We start from the raw sequence: 21029 nt of genomic DNA, 5'->3' as shown, positions 1-21029 counted from the left end.
TACACTGTGGCTAAATCAAGGTTATCTTAAAACCTGGAATGGGTGAAACTGCTATGCAATAGGAGTCTTATTTCAATCTTTGTAATATACTGCATCCGGTCCTGTTGTATCATACATTGTACCCTCAGTCAGGTAGAACTTTATTTAGTGTATTACATACTGTAATACAATAGCCTGATGTGTCTACACTCAGTATACTGCCTGCATTCATGAAGGCACCATGACACAGTACTTACTAGATCTAAGTCCTTGTTGGATCTTGTCTATCCCTAAAATCTAAATGGGAACCACGTTATGGAAAAACAGGACATGTGTATTGTCATGCCCTGCTTCCCTGCTTTTTGATTTTATCTTACTAAAGGTTCACCACTAACATTGCCTGGAAATCGCTTAATAAATACACACTTCCTCTGCCTTTCACCCTCCGTCTAAACGAGACGGCAAATTCAATATACTGTTATTACAATCTGCTGGGGGAGTTTCATAACCACACAATTGACTATGCTTTTTATTTATATCCCCCCTGATCACTAGAAAGAAGCTGTCATATCCCTTACAAATGATATTTTATTGGGTTTTTATCATAGTAACTGTCTGAAAACATTGTTGTGATGGCTCACAATAAACCAAACAGCGTATACCCATCCAACGTCTGCAGGCAGTACTGTAAATAAATAAGTGTTACAAAGCTATGACCACACACTGTCTCAGAAAGAAAGCTATAAAACACCCTCACTTTTGCTCAAGTCTCTGGTGCATGCTGTACAGCTGAATGCAATCTCTGAGGTTGCTTTCATTCTAGATGGACCGTGCTCTTTATAGCATAATCTGTGTTGCCATTGCTGCTTAGCGTATTGAAATTGCAGCCATCGTTCAATGGTTATAGCTCAATGACCCCCATCAACAACTGGCAGACAAAGCAGGGGATGGCTAATCCGAAAACAGCAGCACGGTGCTTTAGCAGGCTGGACGCAGTGTACTTAGACCTCATAAAAGCTCTAAATGAGTTTCTCCACCTCTCCGCTCTGTCAGTGCCTGACTCAATCAAACTGCCCAACTGCCACGTGTAATCTTGGGGTTTTAGAATACGGAATCTCTCCAAGTTTATACCTATTCACAGGCTTCATGCTACCACAGGCTATAGTGGGAGGTTTCTGTTCTTGAAGGTGGTGTGCATGTCCCCCGTGGAACACACACAGCCCTGCTTTGCCCCTATGCACTTGGATTATGAAATATACATTTTGAGTGCCGTGCTGAGAATAGGCTGCATGCCTACCCACACTAGCACAACGACTTGTTTTGCACACCAGGCTTTAGTGTTATTCCTATCACTGTTCATGTCCTAACCGAGAGGTTCCTCTTCAGATTTTATCCTGGAAGCACCGCTGAGTCACTCTCTTTCATCAAGTGAAAAGCTCTCGGTTTAAACTGCACACACAGAGACTGGCGTGTGATTCATTTAGAAGCACGAATCTGCCTTTTCTAGAACCAATCAATCAATCAATCAATAAAATGTATTTAGTATTCATGCCAAGGCATCGCAAAGCTCTTCACATGACAAATAAACATACTATACAATAAAATATCAAAAAACTAATTAAATAAATAAATAGATAAATAAAATACATATTAACAAAATTCTAAAATAGGCTATCCCAATCTACAAAAAGGCCTCTGCATAAAGATGTGTTTGAAGCTTTGATTTAAATGCATTTATTGAGTCAGCTTTACGGATTTCAACTGGACGATTGGTCCATAATACAGGAGCATAATGACTCAAGAGAAGTCCAGCATTAGCAGATCTCAGCTGGTGTCCAGGGACATAAGGTAAAAGCATACCATTAATGAAAGCAGGGCAATTTCCAGAGACAGCCTTAAATGTCATTAATAAGAGAACCAGCTCGTTCCTGGAGTCACAAGAGGGACACAGAAGGAGCCTTTCTTATCCAGATTGCATTTATAGACGTTTATTTTAAAGTTGAATTGTTTGTTTAACGCTAACAAGTGGCAGCTCATATGAACAAAGTGTGGAGATGATCATGAATTCAGGATCATGCTATTGGAAGTCAATAGGAATTTATAGATGTTGTTTTTTTCTTTTGAATTTACGTTATCGTAAAATGTTTGAAAGTTTATATGAATTCCAATAGAAGAGGTGTTTTTTTTCCCATGGTGATCCACTTGAATTCAATAGTGGTGCCTTTTTTATATTAAACTGTATAAATAAATTAATTAATTAAAAATAATTTGAAAATAAATATTGGTATCATTCAGGTATTCTGACAACACTGCCCAATCTCTCCACTCCTTGTCCTGTCCCCTTCACAGACTCACCCCTCCTTGCCCTGTCCCCTGCACACTCTCCCCTCCTTGCCCTGTCCCCTGCACACTCTCCCCTCTTTGCCCTGTCCCCTGCACACTCTCCCCTCTTTGCCCTGTCCCATGCACAGACTCCCCTCTTTGCCCTGTCCCATGCACAGACTCCCCTCTTTGCCCTGTCCCCTGTACAGACTCAACCCTCCTTGCCCTGTCCCCTGCACACTCTCCCCTCCTTGCCCTGTCCCCTGCACACTCTCCCCTCTTTGCCCTGTCCCATGCACAGACTCCCCTCTTTGCCCTGTCCCATGCACAGACTCCCCTCTTTGCCCTGTCCCATGCACAGACTCCCCTCTTTGCCCTGTCCCATGCATAGACTCACCCCTCCTTGCCCCGGTTGAGGGTGGCCAGCTCTTCTCCGATGCCCTCCTCATTCCTGAAGGAGTCCCAGTCCAGCCTGGATTTCTCCAGCGTGCTCATCTTCTGCTTCTTCCCTCTGATCCGGTTCGGGATGCTGCTGATGCCGACCGGCCTCTTCCCCCTGAAAACACAGAAGACTGGACTCTTACTGGGCGAACACTGTATACATGTACCGTGTCAACTCTTCACAAAATCTCCGTCGTGGATCAGGATCAGCAAACCTCACTCCTGTCCAAGTGGACACGGGTACGCAACGAGAGTAGAATCCATATTGGGCAAAACCTTCAGATGATAAAGTTTAGATGAATTAAAGAAAAGAGAAGCCTAAAGCTGGTACTGACTGATGCTTGGTTTATAATGCAGCGTGCAGGGGTTAGGGTTGCAGCAAGGTCCTGGATTGAAAACAGTCACACGTAGGTACAACTGCTCTAGATTAGTGTTCCAATTTGGTGAGGAAACCTGGACTCCCCCAAGTACAGAGATAGCAATAAGACTCCTATTGCAGAACAGTTTCACCCATTCCAGATTTTACTACAAGCTTCATTAGTGTATGGGTAACAAGCTTAGATGTGTCTTATTAAACCAGGAATGGATCAAACTGCTGTGCAATGGGAGTCTGTATGTTTGAGGTGATGTGTTGCCCTTTTAGAATAGAGGCACTTCTGCCAAACCTGCTTTGAGGTCATTAAAAGAACATCCAAGCATTCAACAGCGCTGAATTCAGAAATACCAAAAGAAACTAAAAATGCACAGACAAACATTTCCACTGCAAGAGCTTTTCAACGTCTTGACACTAAGGAACAACAGGCAGTGCAAAGTATTCAAATCCCAGCTGGAAATAAACTGGTCTTATTGTACACCCTCTCTCCCATACACTGTGCACAACAATGCAGTGCTCCAGTCATGACACCTTCCACATTACTGAACTAAAGAACGTGAAACAACGGCGACTGGACTCTTTGATCTTCAGAACAAACCATGTACTAGAAACGATATTTCAGAAGAAACCACCCCGGACAGAATAAGCAATTATATTTTGTATACAAGAAAAAAATAAATAAATAAAGTGAATGGAGAACAGCCAGGTTTAGCATTAGCTCTGTTTGACTCTTTGCCTCGTCATTAAAAAATTTATGGCAGAACAAATGCCACTTCAAATATAAATCCTCAAGCTTTAATTGGGAAATGGCTTTACGTTCCTCCCCTTGTGAAATAACAAGCGCCACGCCCGACAAATCTACAGGCTGGATGACAAAGGAAAAGGTTCCCTGCTAAGTTTCCCGGGTAAAACTTAGACTGGCTCTCGTTATTAGATGTCGCAAGACAAATGGATTCAAATCAGTACGTCTGATCAAGCACAGGAAGCCTACTTCATCCTACTACTGTATATGGTTTTACTTCATCTCCAACAAGAAGATTCAGGGAGAAAAATGGCAGAGGGGAGCTATGACCTGGCAGAGGGGTGCGATGACCTAGAGGTGGGGAGCTACAACATGGCAGAAGGGAGCTATGACACAGCAGAGGGGAGCTATGACCTGGCAGAGGGGAGCTATGACACGGCACAGGGGAGCTATGACACAGCAGAGGGGAGCTATGACCTGGCAGAGGGGAGCTATGACACAGCAGAGGGGAGCTACGACCTGGCAGAGGGGGGCTATGACACGGCAGAGGGGAGCTATAACCTGGTAGAGGGGAGCTATGCCCACCAAATAATCAACCAATGTCAATGACTTGGAGAGGGTTGTCCTCCAAGAACCAACCATCTAAATCTCCTATAATCTACTCTATAGCTAGGTGGCCGTGTCATTATGTGCTAAGTCCTTTACCCGATATCGTGACCATATTGGCACCAGAAATGTAAAAGGTTACTAAAAGTCGAGTATATACTCATATACTTTTTTTATGCGCCACAAATATTCCAATAAACCTTTCTAATATTCAAATGTTTCCCTTGTGACCGTTATCCCCATAGCCCCATCCCCAGCACTGCAAACTGCTTTTTGTGAATCTTCTGCTTTCTTTTAAATCTTATAACCCCTAGCTTAATGTGATCTTCATTAGCTTCACACTGAATCATGAAAGGGCATTAAGAGGAAGCACCAGTACTTGTGTGCTTTATTGCACATCAGCTAAACTAAAAGCAAAAACAATCCTAATGTGCCTGAGGCGTATTGGTAAATAAAGCTCACAGACCTTAAATTTACTGAAACACTAACAGAGACATTAAGCAAGCCATTAGCTTCTTGGCTGAGGCTTAACTGTCTAAAACCTTAGTTAATCACCAAACCTTAGTTAATCACCTCTTTATTGGAACAAGTTCGATACTTTTCAAGTTTCACTACAAAGAGCGGCTGACATTAACTTGCATGTAATATTGATGGTGTAGTCCTAGGTTGACACAATCTTCAGTGCAGGTAGCTCTGCTTTCCAATTAAATCCTTTAAAGCCATTCTGATATACTTTAAACTAGGACTCCTGCTGATGAGAAAAGGGAAGGGAGGGCCAGCAGGATCAGAAGAGACAGTGCTGGTCATAACTACAGGTCTGCTGTATGACATTAATTCAGATTCTTTGTAAACAATAACTAATTATTATAAATAATGAATTATCATTGATCATATCAACATTGCTTATTTTTGTATCTGTAATTAGACAACATTCAATGGTGCTGAATTTAGAAACACTAAAAGAAACTAAAAATTCAATGACAAACATTTCGACCCAGTCTTTATTGTCTTCAAGACATTGAAAAAGACAATGAAAGACATTGAAAAAGACTTCCAGTTGAAAGGGCACAGTTTCTATAGTGGAAGCTGGATTTATCCAGCCTGCTCTTTTATCATCAGGATTCCTCACAGCCCCAATGATTTTCTGGGCCTCGAACAAAGAGGTTTTTTTTCCCCCATGCATTATGTATACTTCTTGTGGTTCGCAGAGATGATGAAATGTTATATCATCTGTATCAGAAAGCTGAATACATTATCTGAGCCGCATCCCATTCCAAACGGACAACATCATAACAACGCTCCTCAGTGAACGGCCGGCTGAGCAGACAAGGAGCAGGGATCCGTACTCAATCAGCCCCTCAGTTAACCCGGGCTCCAGAGCCCCTGGATTACACGCTCAAGCAGGGATCCGTACTCAATCAGCCCCTCAGTTAACCCAGGCTCCAGAGCCCCTGGATTACACGCTCAGGCTATCCCAACTCTTTAATCCAAAACGTCCTCCAATTCTGCAAAGAAATGTTGTTGTTTTTTTCACTCTGCACTGAATTCCTATAAATGACCCTTTGTATGATACATTATGTTTGAGCACTGAAGCCTTTTCCTTACTGTACAGATGCTTTCTTCTACAGCGTTTCACATATAGAATGGGGGCTTGGCAAGTGTGGGGGGCCACCTCTGAACTAGCCGCAGGCGTGTCACTGTTACGACATGCAAACTGTTAAATACCTAGAAAAGTTATTCTATTCTTCATTTATTAATGCGATTAATAAATCTTGCATGGCTTCCAAATTGGCTTACTTTGCGAACATTTCCTTAAATATTTATAGCTACTTTTAAAGCAGTGGAGGCTGGGGAGGACGTTTGTAAAGATCCTGGACAGGTGACCACGATGAAGGAAAGCATCCCCAGACACACAGAGGGCAAAGTTACCGGAGTACCTTACAAAATATTCAGAAGTAATGCCACTGAAGTGCAGCTAGTACTTCAGAGAGTAACTAACCAAGGGTATTAATGGCTGGAAGATCCTAAGGGAGCCCCGGCTTCAATGTGCCTCTCCCACACACCTGATCCTGGTGTGCAGAAAGCAACTCAGACGTCCTAAAAGAAGCATGGTAAATTCAATGACAAATGTTTCGACAAAGAGTCTTTCTCAATGCCTTAAAAGAAAAGACTTTAGCGCTTGTCATTAAATAGAGTAAGTTTCACTCTTGAGTTTTTGTATTGTTATGGATGAAGCACTTGGATGACTGGCGAGCGCTGCTCATGACCCTGTGTTGCACCACATTCTGGACTGAGATTAAGATTGAAATTGAGAAACGCAAGCATGATTTGAAAATCCTTCTCCAGGCAGCATACACTGGGATTCCAACCCACCTGCAATCTGATACAGACCAGTGTTAGCCCTGTTAGTCAATGCACCAACTGGGTCCTCCTTGCTTTGTGCTTTTTAATAAATCTTACTAGCGAGAGTCACAAGACCGTTTTAACTGCTGCCAGATGTGGGGGTTTAAATTGAGTTGTTATCATGCAATTAAAAAAAAAAAAAACATGAAAATCTGCAATGGGCACAGAAGGATCAGCCAAGCAGAAACAAACGAGGGGCATCTCTGTCTAATTGCAAAAATGTGCTCACTGTTGTCATACCTGTTTGTTCCAGCAGCCAGAAAACAGGACAGATTAATTACGTTCGCTGGTGACTGGACAAGTCTTCCCAACAAGAATCGTTTTGTACTCATTATCGCCATCAGCTCACCAGCACTGCGATCGCTCACTTGTCTTCAAAACAGACTGCAATGGGCTGACAGGTGAAATCAGTGTGAAGAATGTTGTGCTATTAGCATTGTCAGGATAACTATATTTCAGAAGAGCACTGAAAAGGCTTGCATGCATTGCTCACACCTGCCCATGCCTGAATGCGTGTTTTGTGTGTGTGTGTGTGTGTGTGTGTGTGTGGTTGTTTTAGTTGACAGGGATTAACTCATTTCTATTGGGGTGTAATGAGGTACAGAACTCTAGAAAATGATCTCTCTTCTACAATAAGACACACTTCCTACACATGAAGTATTACCTTATTGTGTATAGGGCAAAGATTAAAAGGAGACAGAGACCAAATCAACCATTTGTCCCTTCAGTGGGTTCTAAAGGAAAACACACACGTTCTGGCTTTTTCTTTCCATGTTATCTCTGTATATTAAAAAAAAACAGGTTCTGCCTGAATAACTGGACTCAGCGAGCACAAAAATGCCTTTGTCTTGATATACAAAAAGACTAAATTAAATCAACACAGATGTGTACTCTGTCAACGGAGCTGTTTGTTTTCAATAATATTTCTCATGTCTGCGGATTTCTGCTGGCCCTATCCATCACGCAGCCTGGATCTGGCTGTGCAGACAGGTTATTTCCTGAGTCCAGCATCTCCCAAACAGTTCAGTTGCGGTGCAGGTGTCTGGTGCTGGTTTCAGAGTTGTCTCTGCTGTGCTGATGGATGCAGATTGAAAAAAACTAAATAACTAAAAACACGAAAACATGGCCAGTGTAGCACAGATTAACCCAGCTGCCTGGCTCACCACAAGATCAGCAGTTACAAAGTACATCTGAAAGCAGCGATTCCCACGCCTGGGAGCGCCGACAGACTAAACATTCCACTGATCATAAAAAGAATTAAAAAAATTATAAAAAGTATGTTTTTTTTTAGTTGGCATCATAATAAGAGCGATGCTGTGATTTACACTGCATCACAGAGCAGGTGGTGAAGCAAACAGAACTGAATCACAGGACCTTCTGGATACAGGAAATCAGTGCTGAGCCAGCTGTGAATTCAGAAGAAAGCTAGTAAAAAAAAAAAAACAACAGCAGCATTAAATTGACCATGACAGCGATTTTCAGTCTAACCCTGTTTGTCTGTCTCTCCATCGCACTGTACGTCAGCAGTTGTGTTACTTCTTAATTCAGGTTCAACACCCCCTGCCTTCTAACAGTTTCTGCCCAGGACAAATCAAGAAAAATAAAACGTTACTCTAATAAAATATCACTGAATCAGTATCAGTACCGATTAGTGTTCATCCACACTGCTGCTTCAGAGAACCGTTCACAGGTCTACGCTGTTCAGACTGGAAACAATGGATCTTAGCTAAAAAAAAGTCAATTAGTATTGTAAAAAGCGAACTATCCTCAAAGTGAACTTTCTTACTGGCAGAATTTCATTTTGAGAGCAGTCGCCCTTTTGTGAACATAAGCCCATCTAAATCAGGCCCCTCCACCCAGCGGAAAATGAGGATCTGTGTTCTGTGATCTCCTCTCACCACATCCTGGCAGAGTGTCTCTAGACGCCTTCAGGAAAGGGCAGGATGCTGCACTTTGTAATAGAAAAAAAAAAAAAAAAAACTGTGCCTGCAGTGACTTAAGATATGTCGGGAAGGCATCCATCAACATTGTAAAGGAACTAATCCTCTTAATGGACTGAAAGTTTGAATGCTGTTCCCTTTCTTCAATAGAAAATAGCATTAAAAAGTGGTTTATTTGAAAAGATTTACCGTGCTGCAGTGACAGCACAGTGCAATGACTGACACATGCTAAGTCTTGTTGGAGATTAGTCTCCCACAATCAATATTCAATCAATCATGTTTCAGCTACAATTTCTTTCAGGGTTTATTTCCAAATGGGTTCCCGTCTTTATGTTGGGTAGTGATGTCTCCCCATCATGGAATCCGAACCTCTCTGGATGGAGCCTGCATGCTCATTCTGCATCAATGGGATTCACATGTAAAACAGACATGGGATCAGCAACAGTCATTCAGTGTTTCTTCAGAAGTCCAGATATTAACAGTTCCTCAGGCTAAATAAGAAAATGACCAGTATACACAAAGATCTCCACAAGTAAACCACAAGAGTCCCGTCACACTATACAAGGCTGCCTCGGATTTTATTAGAAACCGCTTTGCGTTCACGGCAGGAAATGGTCTTTTTTTAGCAACATGTTCTTCTTTCATAGAAGGAGAATTCTTAGTAGATGCATCAGCCACCAAAAAACCCAGCAGCATTTAATCCAACCATGTTTGTTCTGAATCCCCCAGCATCACAAGTGTCACTGAGGTCTGCAGGAACAGCGGTCATTACCTGGGAACAGAGCACCCATTCAGTGGCTTTCACAAGCTGCTTATTTTACATTATGACTTAATGTTTCGAATACACAAATATGGACGAGGGCACAATGCGTTTATAACACAATTTTTTGTCAGCGGGTTATTTATTTATTTATTTATTTTTGGAGGGCAACAAAGACAGTTCTAAAACAAAGACCAACCCAGAAGAACAAGCAAAACAGAGCTTGGAATACAAGAGAACAAACTGGTGTTGAATTAGTGTTGTGGGTATTTTCATCAAGCAGCAATTTATCATAGTACGTTCTTTCTGCTGCTCTCTGATCACTGATGCAGTTTCAATAAACTGCTGGTTTTCCTTTCAATCCCTCACGCTGTGACCTGCTGTGGCTTGCACTGAAGCTTTTCCCCACTTCAAAGCCAAGGGGCTGTAGGTACAGAAGAGATGATAAATCCCCTTTCCCAAACGCAGGTTCAGGGAAGATTAAAACACCGCTGGCAAAGCATTCACAGGTCAGCTGACATTAGCGAGGTAAACTTCTGATCTTTGGACCAGTAAGAAGGGCTTAGAAACTCACCTAGCAGTGGCCATCTGAAAACAAAAAACAGCTGCAGAAAATGTCAACGGAACATTGCATTAAGTTAGATGCAACTGTTCCCCTAAAGAGACAATGTAATATAACAAGGCGTCTGTTTAAGTGTCAAGGTGTCAAGTTTACACTTCCCGATATATATATAAAACAAAAACACGAAAAAAAAAGAGAAATATCTTATCAGATGGTTAAAAACACAACACCGTGCCAAGTCTGACATGTGATGGCTTGAGCTGGAATGCTACCTGTGAAAGAAATCTTTGTAGCAGGTATGAGCAGCTTCCAGACACAACATCGCTCAGGGTCCGGTACAGCAAGTCTTTAACTCCCTCTGCCCCGCGCTACGACAGCCTTCTCTCGGTAAGCCTATGGAGGCCCTGCACTCTCACCACTACCTGCTATTATTAACCCGCTGTGGCACATGCCAAGCATACATGCGACCCCACAGCAGCCTCTAAGGGGAATGAAGGGAGACCTGTAGGACAGCAATCTGCATCCAGGGCAATGAATGTACACAAGTCTATCTGTGGCGACTACCTGTCATGCATCTGTATTATGACCTTCCTGTGTGTGTTACAGCACAGACCATAGCAACCTGAGTGATGAGTGGAACAGCGGGCACTCGGCACTGGCACACAATACTGGAATATAAAAACTGGATTAGCAGGCGATGTTACACGTCAGGGGTTGAAACCCTCTTTAATCTAGCTAGGCACACACAGGTTTCCCCTTGGTTGCTAAGTATTCAGTGACAAGTATGTTCAATGGGAAGTCAGTTAGGGTTCAGCTTATGGTACTAGGATCCTTGTCTTTTGGGTAGACTCTCTCCTCCCTCCTTCTAACTATCCATAATCAATAACCACAGCTACCCTAAACTAAACAACAGCCTTATGTCATCACCCCCTTCTACGCATGCCATCTGGAACGTGAAATGTAGTGTAGTGGTGTCAAATTTGAGCCTCTGAATTATTACTATTATTTTTTTAAATGGGGTATAAATTTCAAATTGCATTTTAATTTGCAAAAAGCAGATAAAACATAATGAATCAATGTACTGCTTAATCCGGTTCAAGTCCAGGCTATTCCACTGCCGACCACGGACCCCTGTAGACTGGCTGTGTGCCTGCGGGCCAGCCTGTAAGTTGCCCAGAGCTGTGTGGTCCCCCTATGCTGTAGCTCAGAGTTGGCTGCATAGCGGACCTGCCGAGTGAAAAGGAGCGGACGGCTGACGGCACACGTTTCGAAGGACGCGCGTGTCCGTCTTCCTCTATCCCAAGTGAGCGTGGGGGTGGCAGCGGTGAACCAGGTTGAAATAAAAATAATTGGGCTTCCAAATTAGGGAGCAAATAAGAACATATAATTGGCAATAAGGAATAAAAAAATGTACTTTTTTTTAAAAGGGCATTGTTTCTCTGTCCTTCTCTCTGGATGTTGTCGTAGTTACACAAGAGACACTGCTGGTCAAGAAGGCTTTTAGGGTTTCTATACATTAGAAGATGGTACAAAGGTTAAGCAGAAAGGTTACAGTGCCTCAAGGGGTTCACCAGTCTTAGGACGTTGCTTGGCAACCACACACACAACAACAACACAAATCCGAGCACTTGAAAAATACTTCAGTTCAGGATAGGAAATGAGTTTAGTGAAGGTCAGGTGGGGGAGGTTCTATAAGAGACAATGGAGGGTTTAGATCACCAGTGATGCAGTGTCATTGATCATGACATTGATCTAAAAATGGTCCACTTAGACCTCTTCGTTAGAGACGTGTCTCATGCAACAGTAAATGTTTTATTTATATTACTGTGGTACACAAATAGCCCTATTCTAAGGTATTCAGTTCCAGTTCAGTTCAGTAGAACTCATTCAGGGCATTCCAAGGCACAAGATTGGGAAATTGTTTGGTTAATGGCTGGAGTCTGGTAGCAGCTGAAGAGTTAACTCCGGAGCACTACGATGGTAGCAGATAACAAACGCTTGTACCCAGCTGCTCGGGAGATAGCCACTCCAAACACACACAGCACACTTCATTGGAACAACCTTTTTTTTTTCTTTAGAATTGAACCAAAAAAAAAGATGTGCAATGGGTGTTTTGACGTGTGCTGCTCTGAACATGTCATGTCTGAATGCTGAAAGTCCTCAAATTCCTCAAAACACGCGTGCAGCTCTTAAAACATGACATGACGGGCTGAATACATTACAAAGTTATTCCTTGTTATTCTCCTTCAGCGTCTTCCACTGGCGTCTTGCCTGGAGTATATAGCTGTGCTTCAAAACTCTGTGACCTGTAGTGTGGTAAGCTTGTGCTACAGGGTCAATGCTTTACACTTTACAGGATAACAGGCCAGACACCCATAGTAGTTTAACCCCTTTTTGGGTTTACTATGAGCTTGATCGGCCAAGCTGAGATGTACTAACCAGAATTTCTCTGCAATGGGAGTCATGGCCCTCATCCCTCAGTGTTTTATAAACAGCATGGGGAGCTCCTCTCCAACAAGACCTGTGTGCTCCCTAACCCCTTCAGTGCTTTTCCACGGAGTTGCACTTGTGCTTGTTTTTATGTCTTGTGCATGTACTGTACACATGTAATGTGCATTGATCTAGCATTCACTAAATGTATAGGGTGCTGTCATTTTAAATGCTTACAAAAGGCCACTCCTATTTTGAGAAATGTATTTATTTTACTCAATTGATTTTGATCAGGTTTTGATAGAACCCAGAGGAATTATGGTTGTTTTTTTTTTTAATTACTTTATTTTATTTATGTATTTTTTTTTAAATAACCAAAGTCTCAAGGACAGTCCTAGTAAAACAGCAGAGTGCAGCATTAGTCTGAGGAATGTCTTTTCAACCTGCGGGGCACAATAATAACGTCCTGGCTCTGCTCATTAGTGAAGGGCACTCGCTCGAAGCTGAGCTTTGCTTTGCCCAATTTTATCTGCAGGAAAACCTCCATCAGTAATGGATGTGAATATCCTGCCCATCTGACAGCATTTAAGGGAGAAACTGTCTCTTAAATGATCTCAGTTCCTGTTCACAAGAAAACGGTTCTCAGAGGCTCCGGCGCTCTGTGTTCACTACGGGAAACAGCGCAGTCACTCTTAAGATTATTCTGATCAAACTGTCATTCAATGTATATTCATGAAATTCCGGCAACCATAACTTTAATCAAAGGTAGACTAATGTTTCAGCTTGTGCCTTCTCTGTGTGCTGAGCATGCAAGGTACCGGCCAAAACACCTGCCTACTTGACTTGGTCTCTTAACAGATACTGTTAAACCCTGTAGGAAGACAAGGAATTGAGCAGTTCTTCACATCATGTTCCCTCACACATCCACAGTGGAATGCAGAGCTGCATCTTCCCTACATTTCACAGATTTACCATTGGAGGTGGGACAGGAGACAAGGATTTTAAGAAAAATAATAATAAATAAAAAATGTGCACAAACTGATTTACAATATAATAAAAAAAGGAAAATACAGCATGTCCTTCAACTGGATACAGAGCAGCAAGTGCTAATTTTCAAATGTGATTTAATCGTGGTATATCCATCTAGTTATACATCTAGAGTAGATAGATTAGATTAGATATTTTCTGTTGTTCAGGTCTGGTTCTGAAACAAAAGCAGTTATTTCACTTAGAAAAAAATGGAAGCAAAAGTTTGGTAACTCTGACTCACATACACATGAACAACCTTCTCCCTTATCCAGATCAGCTGCTGCTTAATGCCTAACAAACACCTTCCCCTTAACAAAAACACATCACTTGTGGGTTGCCTACCTCTCTGTCAATATCCACCCCATCACGTCAATGCCGGTTGCTGCACCCCCTCCACGTCCAGAATCCACCGCGTGGTTAAACTGCATCTTGTTAGGAACGCGTCATGTTAACAACAAGCTTTTCAGCAGGGCAAAGAGCACAGAGCTCTGTGACAACAGACGCACTGTGTCCCATTATGTCTTGTTTGGTTTCATAATAAAGCCTTTGTTTGGGATTCCAATCTGAAACAGCCTTGAAGTGGCTCTGGGAGCTTCCCAGCTCTGGCATCTAATGCACAGCCACCAGCTCAGCGCTAGTGAGATGACAAGCTGGGCCCTGGATAATGTACAAAGCAATAACTTTAAGGGAATTGTTCCAGGGCTGAAGGGGATTTGCAAGTGAATGAATGCCCCATCAAGACCAGCTGCTCCATGCATTTCCCACACTGTACTCCAAAACGCTACGTGCTGGACGACACTGAGGTCATTGTACTGTAGGTTGGAATATGAAGGCTTTGGCAATAAAGCAGAGTGGGAAGTCTGAGTGGCGCAGCAGTCTGCCCGCAACAGTTTGTATGGACGTTGCAAACTTTTTTTTTCATTATTTCATCAGGAAAGTCAAATAAACAAAGTCATGATGAATAGCTCATCTGACATCACGAACACAGAAACCCCTGCTGAGATATCAGTTCTATAAAGTGCTTAAAACGAGAAGTTCATTAACTGCTAATAACAATGCTGCTCTCTAACCCGCTCCTGCAGTCTAGTAAAACAATTATTATTAATGAAACATTCACAGTTCTAATTGTTTTTACAGTGTAAAAATCATTTTGCAATAAAAAATGCAATGAATAAATAAATAATACAGTATATGGACTGCAGCGAATAACAAGGAAATAATTCTACCCAGTAGCTATGTTTGTGAGGAAATGGTAACACTGGGTTAGAAAGATTCTGAAACCCCTTTACTTAATTAAAACCCCAGCAGCCTCCCATGGGGTCAGGCCGGTTTAACCACAACAAGAGGTCACTCAACAGGGCTGCTGCTGTGCTTCTTATATTGATTACATTTCCACAAAGAGGATCTCCCATTGTCTTAAACAGCATTTAACCCGTTAAGATTCGCTGGGAGCCCCCTAAACGGTTCGTCTTTCACCCTAGCGGTGCAAATTCATTTTTATTTAATTACAGTAAGTGGAAGCAGGCGAAAAAAACATGAGAATTCAGAATAAAGATGGACGAGCTGGAACAGCAGCACCTTTCCACAGAACCTTTCAGAATGACAACTTCCTTGAACTGATAACCGCAAATCACTGCGAGACGTGAACAGAATACAGCGTTTCCAGGACCGCTTTCCACAAACCGCAGTCTGCCTGCAAACATGAGTGCAGCAGCAATCTAGAGAAGAGTGACGGATTAAACTCAAAATGAGAATGCTGGCACCCGGATTCTACACTGCCCTGACCCGCAAACGCAGCATCACATAGCAACGATGTGAGCGCGCCTCCACGCAAAAACACAAGACGCTTCTCTAGAGAAGGGTGATGATGTTACAACAGAACAGCGTTTACATAATAATAATAATAATAATGATAATAATAATAATCATCATTATCACAGGCTTCCCTTATGTACTTGGCAGAAAAAAGTTCTAAAAACTTTTACAAGGGAAAAAAAGGGAACACACTCACACACACACACACACACACACACACACACACATTGTTTTATTCTGATACACTGTAATAAGAAAATGTGACATTATTCTTTTTCGTGTCCGAAATAAAATCCAGAGACTCTGCCTCTAAGATTAATCAGACTTCTGAACACTTTGAAAGTATACCTTGGTTAAAACTCTGTGAGTGTACTGCAATGAAGACTAGGAGAACCGCTGGCTGGGTGTTTTTTTTTTTTTTTTTTTTTTTTTTAAGGCTTGCAACGTCAACGGTTTAACTAACCCAGTTCCCACAGGCATTTTTATCACTATCACGATTGCTCTCCTTAAAGAACTACAGCACGCTGGCATGGGCATGCTGCTTTACTCATGGACACATGGACACATGGACAATAAATGTAACGCAGTGCTGCTGGCAGGACCTACAGGGTATCTCCATTTCAGGGAGACTGGTGCCACTCCAGTGAGCATTCATTTTCCCCCTGCCCCTGCCCCAGATCAGGTCGTTGCGTCATGAAAGTGAATCAGATTAAGAATGATGCATGTCTTTGTTTATACTGTATATGGACATGCACACTAAAAGCGAAACGTATGACATATCAAGGATGAATGTGATAAATTGCAATGGTGCAAAGAAAACAAAGTTTATTACACATTGTTTACACTGTACACCAATGTATTCAGAATTGTTCTGGGTTTTTTTGCAGGGGGGTGGTCTTGGTAGTCTCTTTAAAAGGGGGTTCAACACATCTAGAAAAAGTTTTAAAAACAACCACTCTAGATCCGAGGAAATGAAGAAGGAATCTGTTAAAGAGTGATACAGAAAGGCAGATAGCCAGACCGCTCAACTTCTGAACTGGAGCGAGAGGACCTGGGTTTGACCCCATGCAAGATATTCAAGTCTATTTTACTCCCAGATATGCTGTGCTATCAAAGACTAGAAGATGTATTGATTTGAAGGTTAAATGGGTAAAAGCTGTAGTAAACATGAGACTTGCCTTTGACCCCCAGTTCCCCCCGGTTGTTGAAGCTTCTTTTTCTCTCAGATTCTCATGTTTCCACCGCTTTGAAACCTGGCAGCTGCACGAAAGACAACATGCTAGGGGAAAGTGAAAGTCTGCTATTATTAGTGGGGTAAACAGCTGTACGGAGAGCAGGCTCCAAATCCCACCCTTCTCAGGTAGACAGCACCTGACCCTGACCTCCCTCTCCAAAGGCATTGTGATGTCACTTTCTGTGTCAGACTGCTGAAGCCGAACCCTACCAAGCTCGATCACCTATGTGTGTACAGAACTTCTTGACTTGAACGCAGTCACGTCAGGAACCACACGTAGATAAATAGGTCCTACTATATTTTGGAAAGTACTACAACTAAAAAGGCTGTTGAGGAAAATCTTAATAAAACTATTTCCAGTAGCTGTGTGTGTTGACTTTACCACTACAGCATAATTGTTCAGGCTGACTGGCTAGGCTGCTACGCCCAGCAGTACTCTGCAGATAAGTGAGAATGCAGCACTGCACTCTTCCATGGCACTGAGCCTTTCTGCTGGCCTGGGTTTGCAATATGAAATATGATACTGCAATAAATAATCCATACACAAAAGTAGGTCATCTGTATCACTAAAAGATGATGTTCCCAGAACACAAAAGATGAGAATTTGGAAACTCCAGCTGTTTACAGATGGCTTTGGGGCCCTGAAACTCTCTTTCACCCTCACAGCCGACAAATACCAACATTGCAGTACCCAGACACCGACCATTCACTGCTTTATACAAAACCACCCGAATCAAATAAACTTCTTTTACTTGTGCACTGAACTTGTACAATTATTATTATTATTATTATTATTATTATGATGATGAGGATGATGACGACGATGACACTGGAATCTTGTGTTTCACTGCACAAGCACTGTACATTGTTGTACTGCTGTGTATTATTAAACACAGTGGTCAGGCTGCAGTTCCTTTCTCTAGCAGCACTGCAGTCTGTAAGGGGTCCCCTATTACAACCCTGCACAGGGAACCTCAGGATCTGAACTCGCATCTACCAGGTGAGCAAATGAAGCAGCTCTTCCGACCTGCATACAGCATTCATTTCCACTTGATACACACACCCCCCATTCTTTTTTATACAATTTGCTTTGATATTTAAAGTTTGATGTCATCAATTCTAGATCCTGATCAATCCTCCAGAATGCATTCTATAATGCTCCATACACAAGGCATGCAAACAGTACAATAAAAAAAAAAAGTGCTGTATTGCTGTAAACATCTGTTTCTGTTCTGAGAGCAGCTGCAGTTTATTGAGGTGAAAGGTTAAAATTAGCAGCTGCTCAGTTTCCCACCTTGTAAAAACACATTATATATACATACCGGTATGTGTTATATATTGATATGACCTCACAGTGAGGTATCAGGACAGCGGGGAGGGCTGCTTTCCTCATGAGCACAGGAGACAGGAAGGTGCTTCACTGCAGTTATATATTAGGGAAGGATACATTTGGTTACAATTAGATTACATGACCGGGTTGCAGCAATGGTGTGAACCTGACCTACAGCACAGGAAGTGGTTCTGCAAAGCTGAATTGCAGCTTGCGCTTCTATAGTTTCTACCCTCCTCAGTCCTGAGTCCAGGTTTGCTTAGAGAAAATGAAATTTTGTTATGAAACGCTTTATTTGCTTTACATAAGACCACAAAAAACATACAAAACGTAAGACCCTGAAAGATTGAACATTGTGCATTCTGAACGTCCGTACCCGAGGGCTCTCTGGCTGATGGTAGCGCGGGCAATTTCAAATGCAAAATGTTCGGTACACTGAACAAAAAGCACCAAGCAGGCTATCGTGCTGGCTCCAAGATACAGAAGCTGTGTGTTCCATATATAAAACACAAAAGCAAAAGATCTTCAACAAGACTGCTAGTAAGAGCAGGGACTATGGGTTTAAAAGCCTTGGTTAGCACGCTAAACCTCTTCAGCTATAGCATTCGCAGCGACTGCATTTTTCAGGGCATAAACAGTGAATATTTGAGGAGTCAGACCCATGACCCTGACAGGATACTGTTTACTCAGCCTGCAGACAGACAGGCTCCTTTTTATAGCCCCAGATTCAATAAAAACGGATCAAGAACGTCCAAAACCAAAATGATAAGCAGCGTGTGAACTCTGAAGCGTGCCATGCAGATGTGCATAAATACAAGCGACCCCCTCTACATCCCAGCTGGAGGGGATACAGAGGACACTAGAGCTACAAAAATAGATTACTCCATCATTCGGATCAGCTCTCCACCAGTGAGGGTCACTGGTGCTGACCGGGCTGATTTACTATCTGCTGGGGCTTGTGTGAACTCCAAGAAGAGCAGCAGTCACCACAAACCCAAGCAGCGCTACAGGATGCACCATGAACATTCAAGGGGTACTGTAGTTTTTCCATGAAAAAGGATGGCGGGACAGCTTGTAATCGATCACAGCTCGACATCTTCGTAAGTACAAGTATTCTGTTTATTTAACAAGTAATATTTATATTAAAAGAAAGTATGTTTAAACCTGTATTTAAAGGGTGGTGGGTGTGGGGGTCATGCTTACAAAAACCGGCGATTCTTCTGTTATATATAGTATAGTATCCCAGGCTATTACAAACAAAATGTATATTCCATAGCAGGTATACAATACCAGTGTTCAAGCCCCCGTTATTCCATTTCCTCACATTTTAGTAGGAAAGGGTTCCCCTCTTGCTTGGGCATTTATCTCACTTGGCAGTGGCTCTGCAAAGATTACACTTTAAAGTTTAAAGAACTGACTTGCCTCTGTTTCTTCAAGGACTGAGCTCAATATTAAGCAGTCTTCCTGCCAACGCTGTGCTGCTGACTCGGACAATTTTGGTTCAAACCTCACAACAAGATCCAGAGTTCTCCAGCTGGCATAGAAATGCTCTCTCCTGGGGGACCAGGGAGGAATGCTGCAGAATAAAACCAAACTAAAAATCTGATTCAAAGCATCCACTGTGTGCCCAGCTGATAGAGACCAGCATCCTACAGTCCAGCGGAGACTACCAGCACCCAGGAAGAGAGACCAGCGTCCTGCAGTCCAGCTGAGACTCTCAGCACCCAGGCAGAGAGACCAGCGTTCTGCACTAGTACAGACCACAAATTCAAATGTATAATACGGGTTCCAGAGCTCAGTCTCACTGCTTTAACCCCTTAATGCACAAAGCTGTTTTATTTATGTAACCAGATTCCGTTTCTTGCACAAAACACTTGTTTCTCCCTGTCCTGCAACACAGTGTTCTGCATATGAAAAATCCTGGCTTGTGAGGCTGGATTTAAAATAATTATAATATATCACTAAGCATGGTATCACATGTGATACAGAAATGGGCACTATAGAGTTAGATACAGTGCCCCTTAAAGATTTGTTTGTTTAAATCATCAATCACATCCTGGTGAGTTTTTGTAACCACTGTTTTACAAAACTAGCAACAAACACCTTTGTGAGCCAAACCCTTGTAGTTGCTAGTTATGTATCCTAAACAGTTTAATACTGTTTTCACAAAAATAGCTCTGCCAACTGACTTATGAGGGGAAACCTTGATAAATACCTGGCCCACAATGTGAGTCAATAAAGCATCACTGAATGCTATTTTATCCAATTCAGCATCAGACTGAGCAGCAGAGTTCATTCCAGCTCAAGTCTGTCTGATAAAGACAACATACAGGAATTGACTTTCAAATAGAAATGCGAAAGACAAACACTGCCCACATCTGAGCCCCTCAGTATCGCTCGATCTCAGAATCAGACATAAACATCAATTAAGAAAAATATTATCACCCAGGGTGGAGGGTGGGGGCTGGGGGCAGATGAAAGTTGCTTCCTGTTGTCAATGGTAAGCACATGTTAAATGCAGGAAAGGCAAAGGGACGCAGTGTACTTCCTGCAGAGGGAAGCACACCCGCATCCCAAGCAGTACATTAACTGAGCGTCTCGGAGGAACAAACGCTCGTCCAAGTGCAATTAGCCACCATGGCAACAGCAGCGGCTCATAACAAGAAGCAGCGTCAGCAGTGGCCCACAGCAGGGTTAGGATCAGTACTTCAGTAACACATGCAAACCACCTTTCCAGTCAACATGCAAGCCTGACATTATTACTGGACAATGGAAACTCTAACAGCCAGTGTGGTTTGATTTATTAGTGTTACGTTTAAAATGTTGCCAAATGTCTTCTCCTCCTTGTGCTGTGGATTAATGTCTTTCACACTGCACGCACACTTAAATACAAGCATGCACGTCATCGTGCCAAAGTGACGATTTGATCACAAGGTTTAGAGCGTCACAGACAACAGTTTGGAATACACAATGGTTATAGCGAATCCATCAATCTTATCCGTCATCCACTTCCATTTGCTATATAGCTCCCACACGGGCAGTCCTGAGTAACATTACCAGGGA

At 42.5% G+C, this 21029-nt stretch overlaps 1 protein-coding gene across 1 annotated transcript in view; it reads right to left on the bottom strand.

Annotated features, from left to right (window-relative positions):
* LOC121325333 (craniofacial development protein 1-like) overlaps positions 1-21029 on the bottom strand; it is a 30022-nt gene that overhangs the window by 3813 nt on the left and 5180 nt on the right. The window contains exon 5 of the mRNA XM_041267760.1: positions 2699-2857. Coding sequence (XP_041123694.1) covers positions 2699-2857 — 159 coding nt within the window. The remainder of the gene's footprint in view (positions 1-2698; positions 2858-21029) is intronic.

The sequence above is a fragment of the Polyodon spathula genome, chromosome 13 (assembly GCF_017654505.1).
Source record: "Polyodon spathula isolate WHYD16114869_AA chromosome 13, ASM1765450v1, whole genome shotgun sequence".
Taxonomy (NCBI): Eukaryota; Metazoa; Chordata; class Actinopteri; order Acipenseriformes; family Polyodontidae; genus Polyodon; species Polyodon spathula.
The sequence above is the reverse complement of the archived record's forward strand: the minus strand, read 5'-3'. Positions and strand labels throughout refer to the sequence as shown.